We start from the raw sequence: 23,364 nt of genomic DNA, 5'->3' as shown, positions 1-23,364 counted from the left end.
TTCAAATGAGACAGAAATAAGGTGACGATTAATATTGACTGCAATTGATGTAAAATATGACTAGGTCTTTAAGAGTTTATTCGGAAGATAACAGCTCTCTAAACATTCTTTGGTGGTGCCCCGAATTACTAGTTAATTACATTAACATGATTAGCTTAATCAGGTAATATTAATTACAGAGAAAGGATTTTATAGAATAGCATGTCATATCACTTAATCCGACACAGCAAAAGACACGACACGTGCAAATATGTTTATTTTATATTCATGTTTACTAATACTGTTAGTTACATTTGGGTCCTGTCTAATTCTTAGTATTAGTAAGTTCTTCCTTCTCTGTCTCCCAAACCAAATTCATCCCTCTCCACAACCCCCTCCCAGTTCTCCCCTATTTACTCTACCCAAGCCAAGCTTGTCCCACCTTCCCATTGTTGCCCTCTCTTACAAATATATGTTCCATTTTACCAATGTTAGGGTGAGTAATACACAGAAATAATTGTGAATATTGTGACCCCCTGAGATAAACATAAGATCCTGGTTATGTTGCTTCTCTCTAGATGATGGGAAATCCTTACCTGTGACAGTCAGATTGGCGCTGCTCTGCATGTCTCCAGTGTCACAGGAGTATATCCCAGAGTCATCTGGGTCCACATTGTGGATGAGAAGCAGGTTGAGCTTGCCCTCCTTACGGTTCTCATACTTGTCTCCGTTCAGTAGGGGCATGTTGTTGCGTCTCCATGTGACAGGGGTAGTGAGGTCAGAGGTCGTACAGGATAAGGTCGCCGTCTCCCCTTCCATGATGACGGTGTCCCGGGGCTTCTTCTCAATGAGTACTTTAACTGGACACAGAGGAAAGTCAACTCTCAAAGGGTGTACAGTACATATATATTTGTGTTTATAGTTTATACTTCTTGGAGTTTTGTTGCACTGAGTATGACCGTGATGAGCTGTTCTACAGCTGCACCATCAAGAGCATCCTGACTGGTTGAATCACTGCCTGGTACGGCAACTGCTCGGCCTCCGACCGCAAGGCACTGCAGAGGGTGGTGCGAACGGCCCAGTACATCACTGGGGCCAAGCTTCCTGCCATCCAGGACCTCTATACCAGGCGGTGTCAGAAGAAGGCCCTAAATATTGTCAAAGACTCCAGCCACCCTAGTCATAGACTGTTCTCTCTGCTACCGCACGGCAAGCGGTACCGGAGCACCAAGTCTAGGTCCAAGAGGCTGCTAAACAGCTTCTACCCCCAAGCCATAAGACTTCTGAACATCTAGTCAAATGGCTACCCAGACTATTTGCAGTGCCCCCCCAACCATTCTCACCCCCTCTTTACACCACTGCTACTCTCTGTTGTCATCTATGTATAGTCACTTTAATAACTCTACCTACATGTACATACTACCTCAAATAACCAGTGCCCCCGCACATTGACTCTCTATCGGTACCCCCATGTACATAGTCTCGCTATTGTTATTTCACTGCTGCTCTTTAAATACTTCTTACTTTTATCTCTTGTTCTTATCTGTATTTTTTTTAAACTACATTGTTGGTTAGGGGCTCATATTAAAGCATTTCACTGTAAGGTCTACAACTGTTGTATTCGGCGCATGTGACATACAATTTCATTTGATTTGATGAGGTGTGAGTCCTCTACATGCAGCAGACGTGTGCTATTACACAACCAATCACACACATACCTTTCACAGACACAGAGGCGGTGGTCTCCACACAACCTGCCTGGCACGAGTAGCTGCCACTGTCCTCGGACTTCAGCTCCAGGATGTGTAGCTGAAACACACAGCCGTCCTGCTTCATCTGGTACTTCCTGTTGGGCCTGAGAGGCAGCCGGCCCTTCCTCCACTGGACTGGGACTCCAGGCTTAGACAGCTTACAGGAAAGGAATGCCGTGCCTCCTTCCTCAGCCTCCACAGCCTGCAGCTCTTCTTCAAAGTATGGAGCCAGCTCTGGGTAGATGGAAGACAATAAGGGAATTCCAAATCTATGTTCCATTTGACCAATGTTAGGGTGAGTAATGGAAAGAGATTATTCAGATTATTGTATTGTAATATTGTAAGATGTGGATTTATTTATCAGTGAATTCTGAAAAGCTATCCAAAGGATTGTTCCATTAGGTTGAGTTTTCAGGGACAGATATTGGTTCTTGCAAAATACATTACATTTTCTTCAATATTTTTATAGTGTTCTTATATATGAAGTTATTGATGTTCTTAGATGTATCCTTTTAAAATAGACACGTAAAAAGATTTGTGAGATTAGCATGCACATCTTCAAAATGTACCCATTGTTCTTCTTTAGAGCATTTAACTATTTGTAAGAAGTAAAAGTCTTGAGTAGTGAGTTGATACAATTCCAAGTCTGGAAGGTTAAAACCAGCCTCAGACTAAGGAAGATGTAAAACTTTCCTTTTTATTCTATGAATTTTATGACAAGTATACTTTCTTAAAAGAACGTCTTCGGTGGGGTAATTGGTATTACCGAAAATAAATGCAAAAACCATGGGAGTCATGCCATTCTAAAGAAATGAAATCTACCTGTAAGGTTTATGGGAAGATTATTCCATTTAATTAGATCAGATTTCATATTGTTGAGTAATGGAATAAAGTTATCTTTATATATTTGTTGTCACTTATTGAGCATCCTAAGTATTTAATATGTTTTGTTATCTACTTAAAGGATCGCTGTGTATCATGAGGTATTATTTTTTTCTCCATTATTTAGTTTTTTTCCATGATAATTTCATATCCTGAGATTTTAGTGTATTCTGAAAATATTTTTAGCAAAGGGAGCATTGAGTTTTCAATATTGGTCAGGTATATCAGGACTGTCACGTCCTGATCAGTAAAGGGGTATTTTGTTATTGTAGTTTGGTCAGGACGTGGCAGGGGGTGTTCGTTTTACGTAGTTTGGGGTTTGTTGGGCTATGTTATTATGTAAGAGGGGTATTTGTTTAGAGTGTTCCGGGGTTTTTGGTCTATGTTCAAGGTTAGTGTTTTTCTATGTTCAGTCTAGTCTTTCTATTTCTATGTTTAGTTAATGGGGTTGACCTTCAATTGGAAGCAGCTGCTCCTCGTTGCTTCTAATTGAAGGTCTTATTTAAAAGAGGGGTGTTTTTCCTATGGGATTTGTGGGTAGTTGTTTCCTGTTTTGTGTCTGTGCACCGGACAGGACTATTTAGTGGCGTTCGTTGTTTTGTGTACGTGATTTGTTTGTTTTTCCTTCTTTTGATTTAATAAAGAAGATGAGTATACACGTTCCCTCTGCACCTTGGTCCAATCCTTACGATGCCCGTTACAAGGACATCACCTGCAAATATGTTAATTTTATATTCATGTTTACTAATACCCAGACCTGTTACATTTGGGTCCTGTCTAATTCTAAGTATTATTAAGTTCTTTCTTCTCTGTCTCCCAAACCAAATACATACCTCTCCACAACCCCCTCCCAGTTCTCCCCTATTTACTCCACCCAAGCCAAGCTTGTCCCACCCTCCCATTGTTGCCCTCTCTTACAAATCTTTGTTCCATTTTACCAATGTTAGGGTGAGTAATACACAAAAATAATTCTGAATATTGTGACCCCCTGAGATAACCATAAGATCCTGGTTATGTTGCTTCTCTCTAGATGATGGGAAATCCTTACCTGTGACAGTCAGAGTGGCGATGCTCTGCATGTCTCCAGTGTCACAGGAGTATATCCCAGAGTCATCTGGGTCCACATTGTGGATGAGAAGCAGGTTGAGCTTGCCCTCCTTACGGTTCTCATACTTGTCTCCGTTCAGTAGGGGCATGTTGTTGCGTCTCCATGTGACAGGGGTAGTGAGGTCAGAGGTCGTACAGGATAAGGTCGCCGTCTCCCCTTCCATGATGACGGTGTCCCGGGGCTTCTTCTCAATGAGTACTTTAACTGGACACAGAGGAAAGTCAACTCTCAAAGGGTGTACTGTACATATATATTTGTGTTTATAGTTTAAACTTCTTGGAGTTTTGTTGCACTGTGTATGACCGTGATGAGCTGTTCGACAGCTGCACCATCAAGAGCATCCTGACTGGTTGCATCACTGCCTGGTACGGCAACTGCTCGGCCTCCGACTGCAAGGCACTGCAGAGGGTGGTGCGAACGGCCCAGTACTTCACTGGGGCCAAGCTTCCTGCCATGCAGGACCTCTATACCAGGCGGTGTCAGAAGAAGGCCCTAAAAATTGTCAAAGACTCCGGCCACCCTAGTCATAGACTGTTCTCTCTGCTACCGCACGGCAAGCGGTACCGGAGCGCCAAGTCTAGGTCCAAGAGGCTTTTAAACAGCTTCTACCCCCAAGCCATAAGACTTCTGAACATCTAGTCAAATGGCTACCCAGACTATTTGCAGTGCCCCCCCCAACCCTTCTCACCCCATCTTTACACCACTGCTACTCTCTGTTGTCATCTATGTATAGTCACTTTAATAACTCTACCTACATGTACATACTACTTCAAATAACAAGTGCCCCCCGCACATTGACTCTGTATTGGTACCCCCCTGTATATAGTCTCGCTATTGTTATTTCACTGCTGCTCTTTAATTACTTGTTACTTTTATCTCTTGTTCTTTTCTGTATTTTTTTTAACTGCATTGTTGGTTAGGGGCTCGCAAGTGAGCATTTCACTGTAAGGTCTACACCTGTTGTATTTGGCGCATGTGACTAATACGATTTGATTTGATGAGGTGTGAGTCCTCTACATGCAGCAGGCGTGTGCTATTACACAACCAATCACACACATACCTTTCACAGACACAGAGGCGGTGGTCTCCACACAACCTGCCTGGCACGAGTAGCTGCCACTGTCCTCGGACTTCAGCTCCAGGATGTGTAGCTGAAACACACAGCCGTCCTGCTTCATCTGGTACTTCCTGTTGGGCCTGAGAGGCAGCCGGCCCTTACTCCACTGGACTGGGACTCCAGGCTTAGACAGCATACAGGAAAGGAATGCCGTGCCTCCTTCCTCAGCCTCCACAGCCTGCAGCTCTTCTTCAAAGTATGGAGCCAGCTCTGGGTAGATGGAAGACAATAAGGGAAATGCAAATCTATGATCCATTTGACCAATGTTAGGGTGAGTAATGGAAAGAGATTATTCAGATTATTGTATTGTAATATTGTAAGATGTGGATCAATTTATCAGTGAATTCTGAAAAGCTATCCAAAGGATTGTTCCATTAGGTTGAGTTTTTAGGGACAGATATTGGTTCTTGCAAAATACATTACATTTTCTTCAATATTTTTATAGTGTTCTTATATATGAAGTTATTGATGTTCTTAGCTTTATCCTTTGAAAATAGACACGTGAAAACATTCTGGGGATGAGCATGCACATCTTCAATATGTACCCATTGTTCCTTCTTAGAGCATTTAACTATATGTAGCAAGTAAAAGTCTTGGGTAGTGAGTTGATACAATTCCAAGTCTGGAAGATTAAAACCAGCCTCAGACTAAGGAAGATCTGAAACTTTCCTTTTTATTCTATGGATTTTACGAGTATACTTTTTTAAAGAACGTCTTCGGTGGGATAATTGGTATTACCGAAAATAAATGCAAAAACTTTGGGAGTAATGCCAAAGAAATGTAATCTACCTGTAAGATTTATGGGAAGATTATTCCATTTAATTAGATTGGCTTTCATATTGTTGAGTAATGGAATAAAGTAATCTTTATATATTTGTTGTTTGTTGTCACTTATTAAGCATCCTGAGTATTTAATATATGTTGTTATAAACTTAAAGGATTGCTGTATATCATGAGTTAATGTACACGATTATTTTATATCCTGAGATTTTAGTTTATTCTGAAAATATTTTTTGCAACGGGGGCATGGATTTTTCAATATTGGTCAAGTGTATCAGGAGATCACCTGCAAATATGTTTACTTTATACTCATGATTACTAATACCTGTTACATTTGGGTCCTGTCTAATTCTTTCTGCAAGCGGTTAAATTGCCAGTGCAAACAAACCAAATGTTGTATTCGTCACATGCGCCGAATACAACAAGTGTAGACCTTACAGTGAAATTCTTACTTACAAGCCCTTAGCCAACAATGCAGTTTTAAGAAAATACCTAAAAAAGTAAGAAATACAACTAACAAATAATTAAAGAGCAGCAGTAAAATAACAATAGCGAGACTATGTACAGGGGGGTACCGATACAGAGTCAATGTGCGGGGGCACTGGTTATTTGAGGTAGTATGTACATGTAGGTAGAGTTATTGAAGTGGCTTTACATAGATGACAACAGAGAGTAGCAGTGGTGTAAAGAGGGGGTGAGAAGGGTTGGGGGGGCACTGCAAATAGTCTGGGTAGCCATTTGACTAGATGTTCAGGAGTCTTATGGCTTGGGGGTAGAAGCTGTTTAGCAGTCTCTGATCTAGACTTGGCGCTCCGGTACAGCTTGCCGTGCGTTATCAGAGAGAACAGTCTATGATTAGGGTGGCTGGAGTCTTTGACAATATTTAGGGCCTTCTTCTGACACCGCCTGGTATTGAGGTCTTGCATGGCAGGAAGCTTGGCCCCGGTGATGTACTGGGCCGTACGCACTACCCTTTGTAGTGCCTTGCGGCCGGAGTCCGAGCAGTTGCCATACCAGGCAGTGATGCAACCCGTCAGGATGCTCTCGATGGTGCAGCTGTAGAACATTTTGAGGATCTAAGGACCCATGCCGAATCTTTTCAGTCTCCTGAAGGGGAATAGGTTTTGTCGTACCCTCTTCAGGACTGTCTTGGTGTGCTTGGACCATGTTAGTTTGTTGGTGGTGGGGACGCCAAGGAACTTGAAGTTCTCAACCTGCTCCACTATATTCCTGTCGATGAGAACGGGGGCGTGCTCGGTCCTCCTTTTCCTGTAGTCCACAATCATCTCCTTTGTCTTGATCACGTTGAGGGAGAGGTTGTTGTCCTTGCACCACACGGTCAGGTCTCGGACCTCCTCCCTATAGGCTGTCTCGTCTTTGTTGGTGATCAGGCCTACCACTGTTGTGTCATCGGCAAACTAAATGATGGTGTTGGAGTCGTGCCTGGCAGTGCAGTCATGAGTGAACAGGAAGTACAGGAGGGGACTGAGCACGCACCCCTGAGGGACCCCTGTGTTGAGGATCAGCATGGCAGATGTGTTGTTACCTACCCTTACCACCTGGCGGCGGCCCATCTGGAAGTCCAGGATCCAGTTGCAGAGGGAGGTGTTTAGTCCCAGGGTCCTTAGCTTAGCGATGAGCTGTGAGGGCACTATAGTGTTAACCCTCCTGTTGTGTTCATTTCATGTTAATTAATTCTGTGTTCCCGTTCCAAAATGACCACCCTAATTTTGCTGATTATAAATCCATAATAATACATATATTATCACCTAATGCTGTGTTAGATCTTTTTATCAACTTAAGTTCTTGTGACCATTACAAGTTTTGAACTTCTATTTGCTATTTATGGCCTGAACGCCTCATTGACCTGAGCTCATACAAATTGTTTTTGAGTAAAAAAAGGATCATGTATGGATTATTTTGACTATAACAAATAATCAGATGAAACATAGTGTGCTGTTTATCACAGACTACTTCGTGTGAAAATTTAACAAGGACTCTCTCCTCCTCACCAATGTCATGATCAAAGATATGATCAAGAGCCTCACATACAGTATATCGTTTGGTCATTGTGCTGCCACAGAATGAATTGTGAGTAAGGCCTCAAAAAAGCTTTATATACCAGAGCTGCGACAAAAGTTATAAATATTATTGAAACAATGTTGTGATTGTTTGTGAGAATGCCATCAGGTGTCGTTCCCGTTGGGTAAAGATTCTATTGGGGAAAGGTTCCCGTGGGGTTTGCCATCGAAGCCAAGAAGGGGATTGGGGTGTGTGTGTGTATGTGTGTGTGTGTGTGTGTGTGTGTGTGTGTGTGTGTGTGTGTGTGTGTGTGTGTGTGTGTGTGTGTGTGTGTGTGTGTGTGTGTGTGTGTGTGTGTGGTCAAACACACATGCATGTGGGCGTCTGGGAGAGGAAGTGTGTCCATCTGATGAATGGGCATGTGCCTGAACTCAATTTTATACACTAATTGTAGTCTCACCCAAAATCATCTAAATGTATTTTGTGTGTTCAGATGCCCTGTGTGGACAAAGTCATGGAACCTTATGACAATCAGATTAAATTAACTACATTTGCCAGAGAGAAAACTTATAAATCAGTCCAATTCGACCGGAACACAGAAGGAGGGTTAAATACTGAGCTGTAGTCAATGAATAGCATTCTCACATAGGTGTTGCTTTTGTCCAGGTGTGAAAGGGCAGTGTGGAGTGCAATAAAGATTGCATCATCTGTGGATCTGTTGGGGCGGTATGCAAATTGGAGTGGGTCTAGGGTTTCCGGGATAATGGTGTTGATGTGAGCCATGACCAACCTTTGACCAAGCACTTCATGGCTACAGACGTGAGTGCTACAGGTCGGTAGTCATTTAGGCAGGGTACCTTAGTGTTCTTGGGCATAGGGACTATGGTGGTATGCTTGAAACGTGTTGGTATTACAGACTCAGACAGGGAGAGGTTGAAAATGTCAGTGAAGACACTTGCCAGTTGGTCAACGCATGCTCAGAGTACACGTCCTGGTAATCCGTCTGGCCCTACGGCCTTGTGAATGTTGACCTGTTTAAAACCTGTTTAGGACAGGGGGCAGTATTTTCATGTTTGGATGAAAAGCATGCCCAGAGTAAAATGCCTGCTACTCGGGCCCAGAGTCAAATATTTGCATATTATTATATTTGGATAGAAAACACTCTGAAGTTTCTAAAACTGTTTGAATGGTGTCTGTGAGTATAACAGAACTCATATGGCAGGCAAAAACCTGAGAAAGAATCCAACCAGGAAGTGGGAAATCTGAGGTTTGAAGTTTTTCAAGTGATTGCCTATCCAAACTACAGTGTCTGTGGGGTCATTTTGCACTTCCTAAGGCTTCCACTAGATGTCAACAGTCTTTAGAACCTTGTTTCATGCTTCTACTGTGAATGGGGAGAGAATAAGAGCTGACTCAACAAGTGGACTAGGCTGAGGCCAATGAGTTGTTTACTGCGCAGTCACGCAGGGGCGCGTTCCTTCTTTTTCCTCTGTAATGAATATTGGACAGTTGGAATATTATCGAAGATTTATGATTAAAAAAAACCTAAGGATTGATTGTAAACATCGTTTGACATGTTTCTACGAACGGTAATGGAACTTTTTGACTTTTCGTCTAAGGTTTTACGCTCGCGCATTGTGCCTTTGGAATAGTGATCTGAATGCGTGAACAAAATGGAGGTATTTGGACATAAATTATGGACTTTATCGAACAAAATGAACATTTCTTGTGGAAGTGGGAGTCCTGGGAGTGCATTCCGACGAAGATCAGCAAAGGTAAGTGAAGATTTATAATACTATTTCTGAGTTTTGTTGACTCCAGAACTTCGCGGGTAACTGTATAGCTTGCTTTGATGGCTGAGCTCTGTACTCAGAATATTGAACAATGTGCTTTCGCCGTAAAGCTGTTTTGAAATCTGACACAGTGTTTGCATTAAGGAGAAGTGTATCTATAATTCTTTCAATAACTGTTGTAAATTTTATCAACGTTTATGATGAGTATTTCTGTAAATTGATGTGCTCATTCACCGGATGTTTTGGAGGCAAAACATTTTCTGAACATCATGCGCCAATGTAAAATGGAGTTTTTGGATATAAATATGAACTTTATCGAACAAAACATACATGTATTGTGTAACATTGAGTCCTGGGAGTGTCATCTGATGAAGGTCAAAGGTTAGTGATTCATTTTAGCTGTATTTCTGGTTTTTGTGACGCCTCTCCTTGCTTGGAAAATGTTTTTTCTTGTCAAGGCGCTGTCCTAACATAATCTAATGCTATACTTTCGCCATAAAGCCTTTTTGAAATCGGACAATGTGGTTGGATTAGCGAGAAGTTTATCTTTAAAATGGTGTAAAATAATTGTATGTTTGAGAAATTTGAATTATGAGATTTTTGTTGTTGCTATTCCATTGGCTGTTGGCGAGGGGAACGTCTGTCCTCAACAGGTTTAAAGGTCTTACTCATATCGGCTGCGGAGAACGGGATCACACAGTCAGCAGAACAGCTGGTGCTCTCATGCATGTTTCAGTGTTACTTGCCTCGAAGCGAGCATAGAAGTTATTTAGCTCATCTGGTAGGCTCGTGTCACTGGGCAGCTCTCGGCTGTGCTTCCCTATGTAGTCTGTAATAGTTTGCAAGCCCTGCCACATCTGACGAGTGTCGGAGCCGGTGTAGTACGATTCGATCTTGGTCCTGTATTGACACTTTGCCTGTTTGATGGTTCATCGGAGGGCATAGCGGGATTTCTTATAAGCTTCCGGGTTAGAGTCCCTCTCCTTGAAAGGATGTTGCCTGTAATCCATGGCTTCTGGTTGGGGTATGTACGTACAGTCACTGTCGGGACAATGTCACTTATTGATGAAGCCAATGACTGATGTGGTGTACTCCTCAATGCCATCAGAAGAATCCCAGAACATATTCCAGTCTGTGCTAGCAAAACAGTCCTGTAGTGTAGCATCTGCTTCATCTGACCACTTTTTTATTGACCGAGTCACTGTTGCTTCCTGTTTTAGTTTTTGCTTGAAAGCAGGAATCAGGAGGTTAGAATTATGGTCAGATTTGCCAAATGGAGGGCAAGGGAGAGCTTTGTACACATCTTTGTGTGTGGAGTAAAGGTGGTCTAGAGTGTTTTTTCCTTCTGGTTGCACATTTAATATGCTGATAGGAATTAGGTAAAACTGATTTAAGTTTCACTACATTTAAGTCCCCGGCCACTAGGAGAGCCGCTTCTGGATAAGCGTTTTCCTGTTTGCTTATGGTGGTATACAGCTCATTGAGTGCGGTCTTAGTGCCAGCATTGGTCTGCGGAGGTATGTAGACAGCTACGACAAATACAGGTGAAAACTCTCTAGGTAGATAGTGTGGTCTACAGATTCTCATGAGATACTCTACCTCAGGCGAGCAAAACCTCGAGACTTCCTTAGACATCGTCCACCAGCTGTTGTTTTCAAATACAGTGAGGGAAAAAAGTATTTGATCCCCTGCTGATTTTGTACGTTTGCCCACTGACAAAGAAATTATCAGTCTATAATTTTCATGGTAGGTTAATTTGAACAGTGAGAGACAGAATAACAACAAAATAATCCAGAAAAACGCATGTCAAAAATGTTATAAAATGATTTGTATTTTAATGATGGAAATAAGTATTTGACCCCTCCGCAAAACATGACTTAGTACTTGGTGGCAAAACCCTTGTTGGCAATCACAGAGGTCAGACGTTTCTTGGAGTTGGCCACCAGGTTCGCACACATCTCAGGAGGCATTTTGTCCCACTCTTCTTTGCAGATCTTCTCCAAGTCATTAAGGTTTCGAGGCTGACGTTTGGCAACTCGAACCTTCAGCTCCCTCCACAGATTTTCTATGGGATTAAGGTCTGGAGACTGGCTAGGCCAATCCAGGCCCTTAATGTGCTTCTTCTTGAGCTACTCCTTTGTTGCCTTGGCCGTGTGTTTTGGGTCATTGTCATGCTGGAATACCCATCCACGACCCATTTTCAATGCCCTGGCTGAGGGAAGGAGGTTCTCACCCAAGATTTGACGGTACATGGCCATGTCCATCGTCCCTTCGATGCGGTGAAGTTGTCCTGTCCCCTTAGCAGAAAAACACCCCCAAAGCATAATGCTTCCACCTCCATGTTTGACGGTTGGGATGGTGTTCTTGGTGTCATAGGCAGCATTCCTCCTCCTCCAAACACGGCGAGTTGAGTTGATGCCAAAGAGCTTCATTTTGGTCTCATCTGACCACAACACTTTCACCCAGTTGTCCTCTGAATCATTCAGATGTTCATTTACAACCTTCAGACGGGCATGTATATGTGCCTTCTTGAGCAGGGGGACCTTGCGGCGCTGCAGGATTTCAGTCCCACACTGCGTAATGTGTTACCAATTGTTTTCTTGGTGACTATGGTCCCAGCTGCCTTGAGATCATTGACAAGATCCTCCCGTGTAGTTCTGGGCTGATTCTTCACCGTTCTCATGATCATTGCAACTCCACGAGGTGAGATCTTGCATGGAGCCCCAGATTGACAGTTCTTTAGTGTTTCTTCCGTTTGCGAATAATCGCACCAACTGTTGTCACCTTCTCACCAAGCTGCTTGGCGATGGTCTTGTAGCCCATTCCAGCCTTGTGTAGGTCTACAATCTTGTCCCTGACATCCTTGGAGAGCTCTTTGGTCTTGGCCAGGGTGGAGAGTTTGGAATCTGATTGATTTATTGCTTCTGTGGACAGGTGTCTTTTATACAGGTAACAAACTGAGATTAGGAGCACTCCCTTTAAGAGTGTGCTCCTAATCTCAGCTCGTTACCTGTATAAAAGACACCTGGGAGCCAGAAATCTTTCTGATTGAGATGGGGTCAAATACTTATTTCCCTCATTAAAATGCAAATCAATTTATAACATTTTTGACATGCGTTCTTTTGGATTTTTTTGTTGTTATTGTGTCTCTCACTGTTCAAATAAACCTACCATTAAAATTATACACTGATCATTTCTTTGTCAGTGGGCAAACGTACTAAATCAGCAGGGGATCAAATACTTTTTTCCCTCACTGTATATATAGACTGCCACCCCTTCTCTTACCAGAGGATGCTGTTCTATCCTGCCGATAGAGTGTATAACCCACCAGCCGTATGTTATTAATGTCATCGTTCAGCCACGACTCGGTGAAACAAGGAAATGTCCAGTTGGTAGGATATACATGCTTTTAGTTCGGCCCATTTATTTTCCAGGGATTGTACGTTGGCTGACAGTACGGATGGCAAAGGCAGATTATCCACTCGTCGGCTGATCCTCACAAGGCACCCCGATCTCCTTCTGCTAAATCTCAGTCTTTTTCTCCTGCGAATGACGGGGATGAAGGCCTCTTCGGGTCTCTGAAGTAAATCCCTCTCGTCTGACTCCATAAGAAAAATTCTTTGTCCAATTCAAGGTGAGTAATCGTTGTTCTGATGTCTAGAAGCTGTTTTCGGTCGTAAGAGACGATAGCAGCAACATTATGTACAAAACAAGTTACGAACAACGCAGAAAAACAAACAAAATAGCACGGTTGGATAAGAGCCAATAAAATGGAAGCCATCCTCTACGGCGACATTGTGGAGAGAGGAGGGGGAAAGGGGATATCCTGGTCTTGTGCCCCTTTCTAAAGAAATGTCATCAGGTAATGTATAATTTGAGAATATTTTAGCTTTTGGACATTTATACAGCATTATTTCAGCTGGAAAGTTTAAATCTTCCAAAGTTTTGAATCGATAAAGGCCATTCAAGCTGGTCGAAAGCCTTTTTGGCATCAACAGCCATTATTGATAAATCTATATCCAGGTTTTTTTTAGCATTGTATTAAAACGAAACATGTTCTTGTATTTGTTTGAAATGGTGTATTTTTTACAAACCCTTTTGGATTTTGATTTATCAAGACTTGTTAGACCTTTGCCATTCTATTGCTTTAAGCTTTTTTTTATTATTTTATTGTTTTAATTTATTCAACCATAAATAATGATTTGACATACATTCCTAATCTGTCCAGAACTCTTATTCATTTTACAAGTCACAAAAAAAGAAATACAATTACATTGTAGTATTACTAAGTCCTTTCTTCTCTGTCTCCCAAACCAAATTCATCCCTCTCCACAACCCCCTCCCAGTTCTCCCCTATTTACTCCACCCAAGCCAAGCTTGTCCCACCTTCCCATTGTTGCCCTCTCTTACAAATATATGTTCCATTTTACCAATGTTAGGGTGAGTAATACACAGAAATAATTGTGAATATTGTGACCCCCTGAGATAAACATAAGATCCTGGTTATGTTGCTTCTCTCTAGATGATGGGAAATCCTTACCTGTGACAGTCAGATTGGCGCTGCTCTGCATGTCTCCAGTGTCACAGGAGTATATCCCAGAGTCATCTGGGTCCACATTCTGGATGAGAAGCAGGTTGAGCTTGCCCTCCTTACGGTTCTCATACTTGTCTCCGTTCAGTAGGGGCATGTTGTTGCGTCTCCATGTGACAGGGGTAGTGAGGTCAGAGGTCGTACAGGATAAGGTCGCTGTCTCCCCTTCCATGATGACGGTGTCCCGAGGCTTCTTCTCAATGAGTACTTTAACTGGACAGAGGCAAGTCAACTCTCAAAATGGGTACAGTACACATATATTAGTCTTTATACTGTATACTTCTTGGAGTTTTGTTGCACTGAATATGACCGTTATGAGGTGTGATTCCTCTATACGCAGCAGGTGTGTGCTATTACACAACCAATCACACACATACCTTTCACAGACACAGAGGCGGTGGTCTCCACACAACCTGCCTGGCATGTGTAGCTTCCGCTGTCTTCCCTTTTCAGCTCCAGGATGTGTAGCTGAAACACACAGCCGTCCTGCTTCATCTGGTACTTCCTGTTGGGCCGGAGAGGCAGCCGGCCCTTCCTCCACTGGACTGGGATTCCGGGCTTAGACAGCTCACAAAACAGAAAGGCTGTGCCACCCTCCTCAGCCTCCACAGCCTGCAGCTCCTCCTCGAAGTACGGTGGTAGCTCTGGGTAGATGGAAGAAAGTTAGTATTACTCTAATGTTCATAAAATACATTTTAAGGTGAGTATTGCACTTACAGAATATCCCCATAGAATGGCCCATGAGGATAAGTCAAAGAATAACGTACCCTAACTAAGGTACAGAAAAACAGTGTTACTTTATGTCTTTACCATTGACAGTCAGATTGGCATCGCTCTGCATGTCTCCAGTGTCACAGGAGTATATCCCAGAGTCCTCTGGTTCCGTCTCATGGATGAGCAGGAGGTTGAGCTTGCCCTTCTTACGCGTCTCATACTTGTCTCTGTTCAGTAGGGGCATGTTGTTCCTTCTCCATGTGACAGGGGTAGTGAGGTCAGAGGTCATACAGGATAAGGTGGCCGTCTCCCCTTCCATGATGTCAATGTCCTGGGGCTTCTTCTCAATGAGTACTGACAGAGACAGGAAACATATTAAACTATGTAAATGCGCCCTAATTGCACATTGTACTGTCCATTAACAAATCAAAAGAGGCAGCACACCTTTGGATTTGGGGACAACTAGCAGTTGGGCAGAGGTTCTCTCCTCCCCAACCACGAAGGCCACGGTCCCGGTCTCCTCCGGGGTGGTCATGGTCAATACCAGGCGGTGCTGGCGGCCCTCAAAGCTCATCTGGTTCATTTCATTCTTCTGCAGGGGGCTGGAGCCCAGCCACCACTCGCCTTCACTCACCTCGGCGTGGGACAGCTCACACACAAACACTGCGTCCTGCCCGGCTGTGATCTTCATGTCCTTCAGTCCGGACAATATTTTCACACGCTCTGTAGAGAAAGAGTTAGACTCGGGAACGTTTTTAATAGGTTCACGTAGCAAGCCATACAGAGATGAGATGACCTATGCAAAAAATGCAATTAAGTAATCTTATCTTGTTGATGGTCTACCACCATCCCTTATATTTGTGGAAAGGTATAAGCTATCCTCTACCCACACTAATCACATACCAAAACAGGGTGAAAAAAAGATTCATTGTGCTCCTATAATTTTGTAAGTTTAAAGAGGATATACAGTACTGTAGATTTACTTCAGTCTCCACTAGGATGGGGTTAGGCCTACCTTTCACAACCAGCATGGCTGTGGTCTTCTTTCCCCTAGTGATGCAGCTGTACTCCCCGGCATCCGCCAGACTCAGCTTCTTGATCTCCAGGGTGTGAACGGGACCTTTCTTTTTTACAATGCACCTCTCCCCATCTGTGACCAGGCAGGCATCCTTCTTCCAGGTGACGGGGACAGTGGCACTGGAGACCTCACAGGAGAGGACCACGGACTTCCCCTCCATCACCACATTGCTCTCTAGCTCCTTCTCAAAGAACACTGAGGCAGCAGCTGTATGGACCAGAGAGCGACATCATCAGAAAATGCCTTGTCCTTTGGGGCCATTGCACTATACAGTGTATATACGATACTGTGTAGGCTACGATTTGTCTGTCATGGCAAAATATTGTTCTAGAATATATTGAATATGTATTGTTTTATTCCTAGAGAGAGCAATTGCATTGACCTCTTGCTTATTGCGTATTCTAGAACACTTTGGTACAGTTGCTGGGGAGGCCAATACTTCAACTCTTTGTTTCCTGGTGAATTAGCATTTCATGTCCAACAAACACAAAATGACAGCCAGACAACAGTAACGTACTGTACCTCTCACGTTGACTTCAGCAGTGGTTTTCTGATCTCCGAATATACAGCTGTACTCCCCCACGTCCTCTGGCTGGATGTTTTTAATGTGCAACTCCGCTATCTTTCCCTCCAGCTTCATCTGGTACCTTCCTCCAGGGCTCACCTCCTCCTCCCCTTTCCACCACTCCACCGGGACCCCAGCTTTAGACAGCTCACAGCGCAGGGTCACGATGCCCCCCTCTGAGGCCTCCTGGTTCTTAAGACCCATCTTGAAGGTGACAGGAATGGCTGAGGACATGAGATCAAAACCAACCGTTTGTAGTGCTTTTGCAAATATGTCATTAAGTGCATAAAGGGATATTTTACTCAAAAACGCTATTTAATATTTTGTTCAGAAATTCACTGTTAACACAATCCCCAAAAATGTTGCATGGCAGCTGTTGCGATTTCAAGATTCAAGAGCACGTTAAGTACAGAGCAAAAACTGTGATTGTTATGCAAATTATATGCAAATTATAATTTTTGAGTAAAATATCCCTTTAACAGGAGCCAGACTTAACAGAGGGAGGCTTTCCCCCATAAAGTTAAATAAAGTTTTAGCAAACCAAGAGCAACTCCTCTTACGGGTGATGTTGACAGTGGCGGTAGTTTTGGCTTCTGCGTAAACACAGCTGTAGAATCCGGTGTCCTCAAGCACTGCATTCCTTATTGTCAGTTTCATTGTTGCCTCTCTCTTCTTTATCTGGTACTTTACTCCGTTCTTCAGCAGCTCCTCTCCTTTTCTCCACTCTGCCGTCAGTCCTGGTTTAGAGAGCTCACAGAATAACGTCACACTGTTCTCCTCCTCAACTTCCAGGTTCTTCAACTTCACCTTGAACGTGACGGGAGGAGCTAGGGACAACAAGCAAAAGTAAATCGTAAAACTCATATAAAGTCCTCATAACGGAAAATTCTAAAACAGAGTTACTGCATGGACCCATGAAATATCAGAAACTGCAAGCAGATACAGTAACAAATACAAAGGGCATGTAAAGTACAAGGCCTATGTCTTCGGTGTTTATACAGTGTATACTCAAAGTGTATCAATATCATCAGTCTGACTCACCTGTCACGGTCAGTTCAGCAGTTGACTGGGCATCTCTACTCTTACAGGTGTATTTCCCAGCATCCTTCTCCTCCACGTTATGGATGAGCAGTTTAGTGATACGTCCCTCTTGCTTCATCTCATATTTGTCTCCAGACTTCAGGATGACTCTGCCCCTCCTCCAGTCCACTGGGTCACCAGGCTTGGAGAGCTCACACCAGAACTCCCCACTGTCCCCCTCTTTGATCACCACGTTCTGGACCTCTTGTGTGAACATTACTGGGAGAGCTGAGAAGAACACATATTTAAGACTGTGAGAAACATAATTTGGCTCAACTGCTTTGATTTCTATCCATCAGTGGCATGTTATTTGACAAGCAGGGTCAATGATTCATCTCATGTGTATCACCATCCCTCCTTATGGAAAATGTACATAATCCAAACACGATATTTAAAGACTGACATTTTCAGAAGCACATCAAAATATTAGTGTTGAGCTAGGCCTAGACGTTAGTTTGGAACATACCCCTAACTTTGATATCAGCTGCTGTCTTGACGTTGCAGGCTGTGACACAGCTGTACTCCCCAGCATCCTGAAGGACCACATTCCTGATGACCATCTCCACGGTCCTGCCCTCCTGCTTCATCTGGTGCCTCTCCCCTTCCCTCAGCAGCTCCTCTCCCTTCAGCCACACCACAGGGACCCCTGGTTTAGACAGCTCACAGCGCAACGTCACGCTGCCCTCTTCTAGAGCCTCTTGGTTTTTCAACTTCTGTTTGAAAGTGACTGGGATGGCTGAAGAATGATACAAACCCATAACATCAACAGTGTGTGGGGTTGAAGGGTACACTGTGAATTTTGAATGTCAAGAAGACACATTTAATAAAAGAAAAGTGTTCCTCCTACCAGTGATAATGATGGTGGCAAAGGTTTGCTGGTCTTCCAACACGCAGCTGTAGACTCCACTGTCCTCAGGTAAGGTTTTCCTGATGATCAGCTCCAACGTTGCATCTTTCTGCTTCATCTGGTACTTCTCTCCGTTCTGCAGGAGAGCTGTTCCTCTCCTCCATTCAACTGACATCCCTGGTTTAGACAGCTCACAGCACAACGTCACAGTGTTGCCCTCCTCAACCTGAACGTTCCTCAACTCTTCTATAAATGTGACAGGGCGAGCTGAAAGACACCATAGGAGAGGGTAGTCAAACCTATATGAAACCTACATTTCCCTTTGTTTATGTAAGCGACTGGGATTGAATACAAACGTGTGTCCTATTGATTAAATCTACTGTCTATTTGCCCAATTAAACATTCAAGCTTTCTCCAACATCTCCATAAGACATAAAACAACTTAACATAACCAAAATATACCCACCCTTTATTGTAACAGTTGCTGTGGTCTTTTGTTCGCCACAAATACAGGCGTAAACCCCACTGTCCTCCAGATTTGCGTCGATAATCTTCAATTCCACCAGTAAATCTTTCATCCTCATCTGGTACTTGCCTACATTCTTCAACAGCTTTGCTCCCCTCTTCCACTCAACTGAGGCTGCTGCTTTAGACAGTTCACAGTGTAGCGTCACAGTCTTACCCTCCTCAACTTCCATGTTCCTCAGCTGTTCTTTGAAAGTGGGGGGTAGGCCTGAGGAAAACCAGGAACAGTATTGAGTGGTGGTACAACTTGAATGTGGAAAGGACAACGGGCTAGTCCATGTCATGCTTTATGCTTGTGCTTCTGTCACAGAGAGAATTCAATAATCCAGAGGAGCTTTTGGATTTCCTGGGGTGGAATGAAAGCTGAAATACAGTACTCTTCTTCACAATGATGAGACATCTTTTTTTCGATGCAGCATCAGGTTTATTATTTCAATTTTAGAGCAACGCTGTGAAACAATGTTATTATTGGTTCTCAGGCACATTGCTACAGGCAACAGGGCATTTGATTGGCTCATTGCTCATTGAAGAATCAGTGATGAACATGCACTTTTTACCAGGCCTCCTTAGCAACGTCCCATTCATTTTGCACTGTTTTTTGTTGACTAAATGGAGAGTTAAATGTGGTTTGCCTAGGGCTGTTGTGGTGACCGTATTACCGCCACACTGGCGGTCACAAGTCATGAAGGCAGTCAAATTCCACGTGACCGTTTAGTCACGATAATTAGGCTTCTCCAAGCTCTGATGCTGCTGCTGGTCATTAGTAGCCTACCAAACTTGCTAACTGCCTGGTACTCAGCACTCTATTGTCCATCTAATCACTCTGACATCAATGCAAATGTTATAAAAAAATCACACTTCATGAGAACCCAGGAGTTCATGCTGTGCAACATTTCTATAGGCTATGCAATTGCGCGAGAAAACAGAGTGATGGCCTCTACTAAAAAGAGGAGGATCACATCAGCTTTCTATAGGCTAGGCCTTCTAAATTTATTTCTCAACTTTTCTAATATTAAGCACATTGCTTATATTTACAATAGGAGTATAGCCTACCTGGCTTGCATGAAAATGAACCACGTGAAATGTGTCCTCCATTCACTATTTAAACGCATAGATGACATGTCTTTTTTCTTGTTGTCCCCGTTTCGATACAAGTGCATGATAATGGTCCATTCTAAATCAAAACAAATTTCACACATATTATTTAGTATATGTAAAGACAAGATTAAATCAATAATAGTCTGATGGGTGACAATATTACCCTATCACTTGTGAATTATATATTATCACTTGTGAATGATGCCCAGCTGTCACGCCCTGACCTTAAAAAGCCTGTTTTATTCTCTATTTTGTTAGGTCAGGGTGTGACTTGGGTGGGCATATCTATGTGTCTATTTCTTTGTTGGCCTAGTATGGTTCCCAATCAGAGGCAGCTGTTTATCGTTGTCTCTGATTGGGGATCATACTTAGGCAGCCCTTTTTCCCAGCTGTGATTGTGGGATCTTGTTTTTGCTTAGGTGCTGTTTTGTCTGCAATACTTTACGTTCGTTTTTGTATTTTGTTGTTTTGACGGTGTTCATTTGGAAATAAAGGAATATGTTCGCCTACCACGCTGCACCTTGGTCCATTTCTAACAACGAGCGTAACAGAAGATCCCACCACCAAAGGACCAAGCAGCGTGCCCAGGAGGAGCAGGGATCCTGGGCCCGGGAGAAAAGGGAGTGGAGGACATCCTGGACCTGGGCGGAGGTAATGGCAGGGGACAAGACCCTGCCATGGAGGCAGCGAGAGAGGAACGGCGACGAGACCAGGAATCAAGGAGACAATGGAAACCAGAGAGGCAGCCTCAAAGAAAATTGGGGGGGGGCACACTCACTCTGAGGTACGTGTCACCAGTCTGGTGCCACCTGTCCCGGCTCCATGCACCAGGCCTCCAGTGCGCCTTCCCAGTCCAGAGCTTCCGGCGACAGTACCCAGTCCAGAGCTTCCGGCGACGGTTCCCAGTCCAGAGCTTCCTGAGACGGCTTACAGTCCGGAACCTCCTGAGACGGCTTACAGTCTGGAACCTCCTGAGACGGCTTACAGTCTGGAACCTCCTGAGACGGCTTACAGTCCGGAACCTCCTGAGACGGTCCACGGCATGAAGCCTCCATTGACGATCCACGGCCCGGAGCCTCCAGTGATGAGCCAAGGCCCGGAGTCTCCAGCGACGGTCGGCAGTCCAGAGCCTCCAGCGACGGTCGGCAGTCCAGAGCCTCCAGCGACGGTCGGCAGTCCAGAGCCTCCAGCGACGGTCAGCAGTCCAGAACCTCCAGCGACAGTTGGCAGTTCAGAGCCTCCAGCGGGGGTTCCCAGGTCCAGAGCCTCCGGCGACGATCTACGGTCCGGTTCCTCCGGCAACGATCTACGGTCCGGAGCCCCTGGCGACGATCCACGGTCCAGTTCCACAGAAGTGGGGAGAGCCTCAAGCGGAGCGGGGTCTGCGTCCCGCACTGGAGCCTCCACCAAGAGGAGATGCCCACCCGGACCCTCCCCTATAGGTTCAGGTTTGCGGTTCAAGTCCGCACCTTTGGGGGGGTACTGTCACGCTCTGACCTTAGAGAGCCTGTTTTATTCTCTATTTTGTTAGGTCAGGGTGTGACTTGTGTGGGCATATCTATGTGTCTATTTCTTTTTTGGCCTAGTATGGTTCCCAATCAGAGGCAGCTGTTTATCGTTGTCTCTGATTGGGAATCATACTTAGGCAGCCCTTTTTCCCACCTGTGATTGTGGGATCTTGTTTTTGCTTAGGTGCTGTGTTGCCTGCAATACTTTACGTTCGTTTTTGTGTTTTGTTGTTTTGACGGTGTTCATTTGAAAATAAAGGAATATGTTTGCCTACCACGCTGCACCTTGGTCCATTTCTAACAACGAGCGTAACACCATCATAAAAAAACAACACATTTTTTCCCCGACTTTTTCTAATCATAGTTGCACACCTCATCTAGGCTAGCCCATAGGCCTATATGTTTTGATAAGGTTTGTATCACAACTAAAGTGGCCAAATAACTTCTTAAAATTAAGCACATTAATCCACTTTACAAGGGGTGTAAAGCCTAACTGGCATACATAAGCAATGCGTGAGTTTCAAGTTTGGGAAAGATAACTTTCACCATAAAAACTCCCCTTTATAATAAAAGCATTACATGCATAATTGCATTTGGGTCACTTTTGATAATGGTGTTTTCCGCTAATGGAACATTTGCGCTTATTGCCTCCTACCATGTGCGCATTGCTGCGCTTATAATGTGAAGAAATAGCCTAATAGTTTATCAACATTTTAAGCTGAACGTTTTGATCTGTTGCATCAGCCACATTGCGTAAAAAAGGTTTTTTGATGCTAGTGGTTGTATTAATTTGGGATCTATTGCACTGTCCCAGACTATGTTTGGAATATTTATTTCTCACACAGAATAGGTCGACTTTTGTACTATGGGGGATAGTAGATTGACATAGGCAAGTGCTTTTGCTGTTCGTTAGGCCTACTCATCTTGTTGGCTGTCGAAAAGTAAATGTGGACAGTTCTTCCAATACCTTCAAAATGCACCTCGGAATTGGATAATGGCGTGCGCAGTTGAGTCCCCGATGTGTCTGTCTTCACTTGTAGCCTGTGAGAAAGACCCGATCACTTGATGGAGAGCCATGTGAGTGAGAGGTGATTTGGAGAGCTCAACACTTTTTTACGGTGCAATACAGCCACACAAAGGGGATGCTGCAGTTAAATTCTTGGCATTATCAAGTGCTGTCAAATTGTGAATGGGTGAATGATGTAGTGTGTACAGCCTGCGCAAAAAAACAAAGCAGAGCTCCTGCCTTTCAAGCAACTTTCTTCAAATCATCATTAGAGTCTAAAAAAAATCTAAACATATAGCCCAACGTTTGTAGAACAAGTAAAGTTACATTAATAACTCTAAATTAAGCATATAGGAATACCACTAAACACAGAATAGCCATATTTGCTCACTCCCTCAAATTGTTTGGAGAAAATATCCTTTCTATTTTATTCAGCTTTGTTCAACTGTATTCTTCATACTATAAAATAATGCCAAGGAATTCTAAGCAAATCTTGTCTGCTAAATGAACTAGTGTAGCCCACAGCCATTTGGTATAACCAGATCAGGACCTAACATAAGGACAACTCAGAGAATGCTATTATGTTCTTCTGAAATAGACTACATTTTCTTCATATCATGCTTCTTTAGACCTGTCTAAAATAAATAATGGATTTATTGTGAAGGTGTAGGCTATATTACATGGATCTATTTGACTTTTAAAATGTAGATTTCTATATATTCCTTTATTTAACTAGATGTTCCAAAGGTCTGCATCGGGGCCTGTGGGCTATGTGCCAGGAGTTGCTACATGTGTTTATGTTAATTAGCGGTCAATTACCGTGAGACCGACAGTTATTTGCATGACAATCACCGGCTGATGACATTTCATGACCGCCACAGCCCTAGGTATGCCTACTTATTGCAGGTTCTTTGCCCCAG

General features: G+C 43.5%; 1 protein-coding gene across 4 annotated transcripts in view; it reads right to left on the bottom strand.

The window, feature by feature from the left end:
• obscna (obscurin, cytoskeletal calmodulin and titin-interacting RhoGEF a) overlaps nucleotides 1-23,364 on the bottom strand; it is a 96,749-nt gene that overhangs the window by 54,735 nt on the left and 18,650 nt on the right. For all 4 annotated transcript variants that reach the window (XM_014215881.2, XM_014215882.2, XM_014215883.2 and 1 more), the window contains exons 22-36: nucleotides 18,774-19,040; nucleotides 18,308-18,574; nucleotides 17,927-18,196; nucleotides 17,422-17,688; nucleotides 16,941-17,207; nucleotides 16,338-16,604; nucleotides 15,753-16,022; nucleotides 15,182-15,460; nucleotides 14,834-15,091; nucleotides 14,401-14,667; nucleotides 13,973-14,236; nucleotides 4,781-5,047; nucleotides 3,661-3,924; nucleotides 1,698-1,964; nucleotides 576-839 (exon numbers count right to left, since the gene is read on the bottom strand). In XM_014215881.2, coding sequence (XP_014071356.2) covers nucleotides 576-839; nucleotides 1,698-1,964; nucleotides 3,661-3,924; nucleotides 4,781-5,047; nucleotides 13,973-14,236; nucleotides 14,401-14,667; nucleotides 14,834-15,091; nucleotides 15,182-15,460; nucleotides 15,753-16,022; nucleotides 16,338-16,604; nucleotides 16,941-17,207; nucleotides 17,422-17,688; nucleotides 17,927-18,196; nucleotides 18,308-18,574; nucleotides 18,774-19,040 — 4,005 coding nt within the window. The remainder of the gene's footprint in view (nucleotides 1-575; nucleotides 840-1,697; nucleotides 1,965-3,660; nucleotides 3,925-4,780; nucleotides 5,048-13,972; nucleotides 14,237-14,400; nucleotides 14,668-14,833; nucleotides 15,092-15,181; nucleotides 15,461-15,752; nucleotides 16,023-16,337; nucleotides 16,605-16,940; nucleotides 17,208-17,421; nucleotides 17,689-17,926; nucleotides 18,197-18,307; nucleotides 18,575-18,773; nucleotides 19,041-23,364) is intronic.

Source organism: Salmo salar, chromosome ssa10 (genome assembly GCF_905237065.1).
Source record: "Salmo salar chromosome ssa10, Ssal_v3.1, whole genome shotgun sequence".
NCBI lineage: Eukaryota > Metazoa > Chordata > Actinopteri > Salmoniformes > Salmonidae > Salmo > Salmo salar.
The sequence above is the reverse complement of the archived record's forward strand: the minus strand, read 5'-3'. Positions and strand labels throughout refer to the sequence as shown.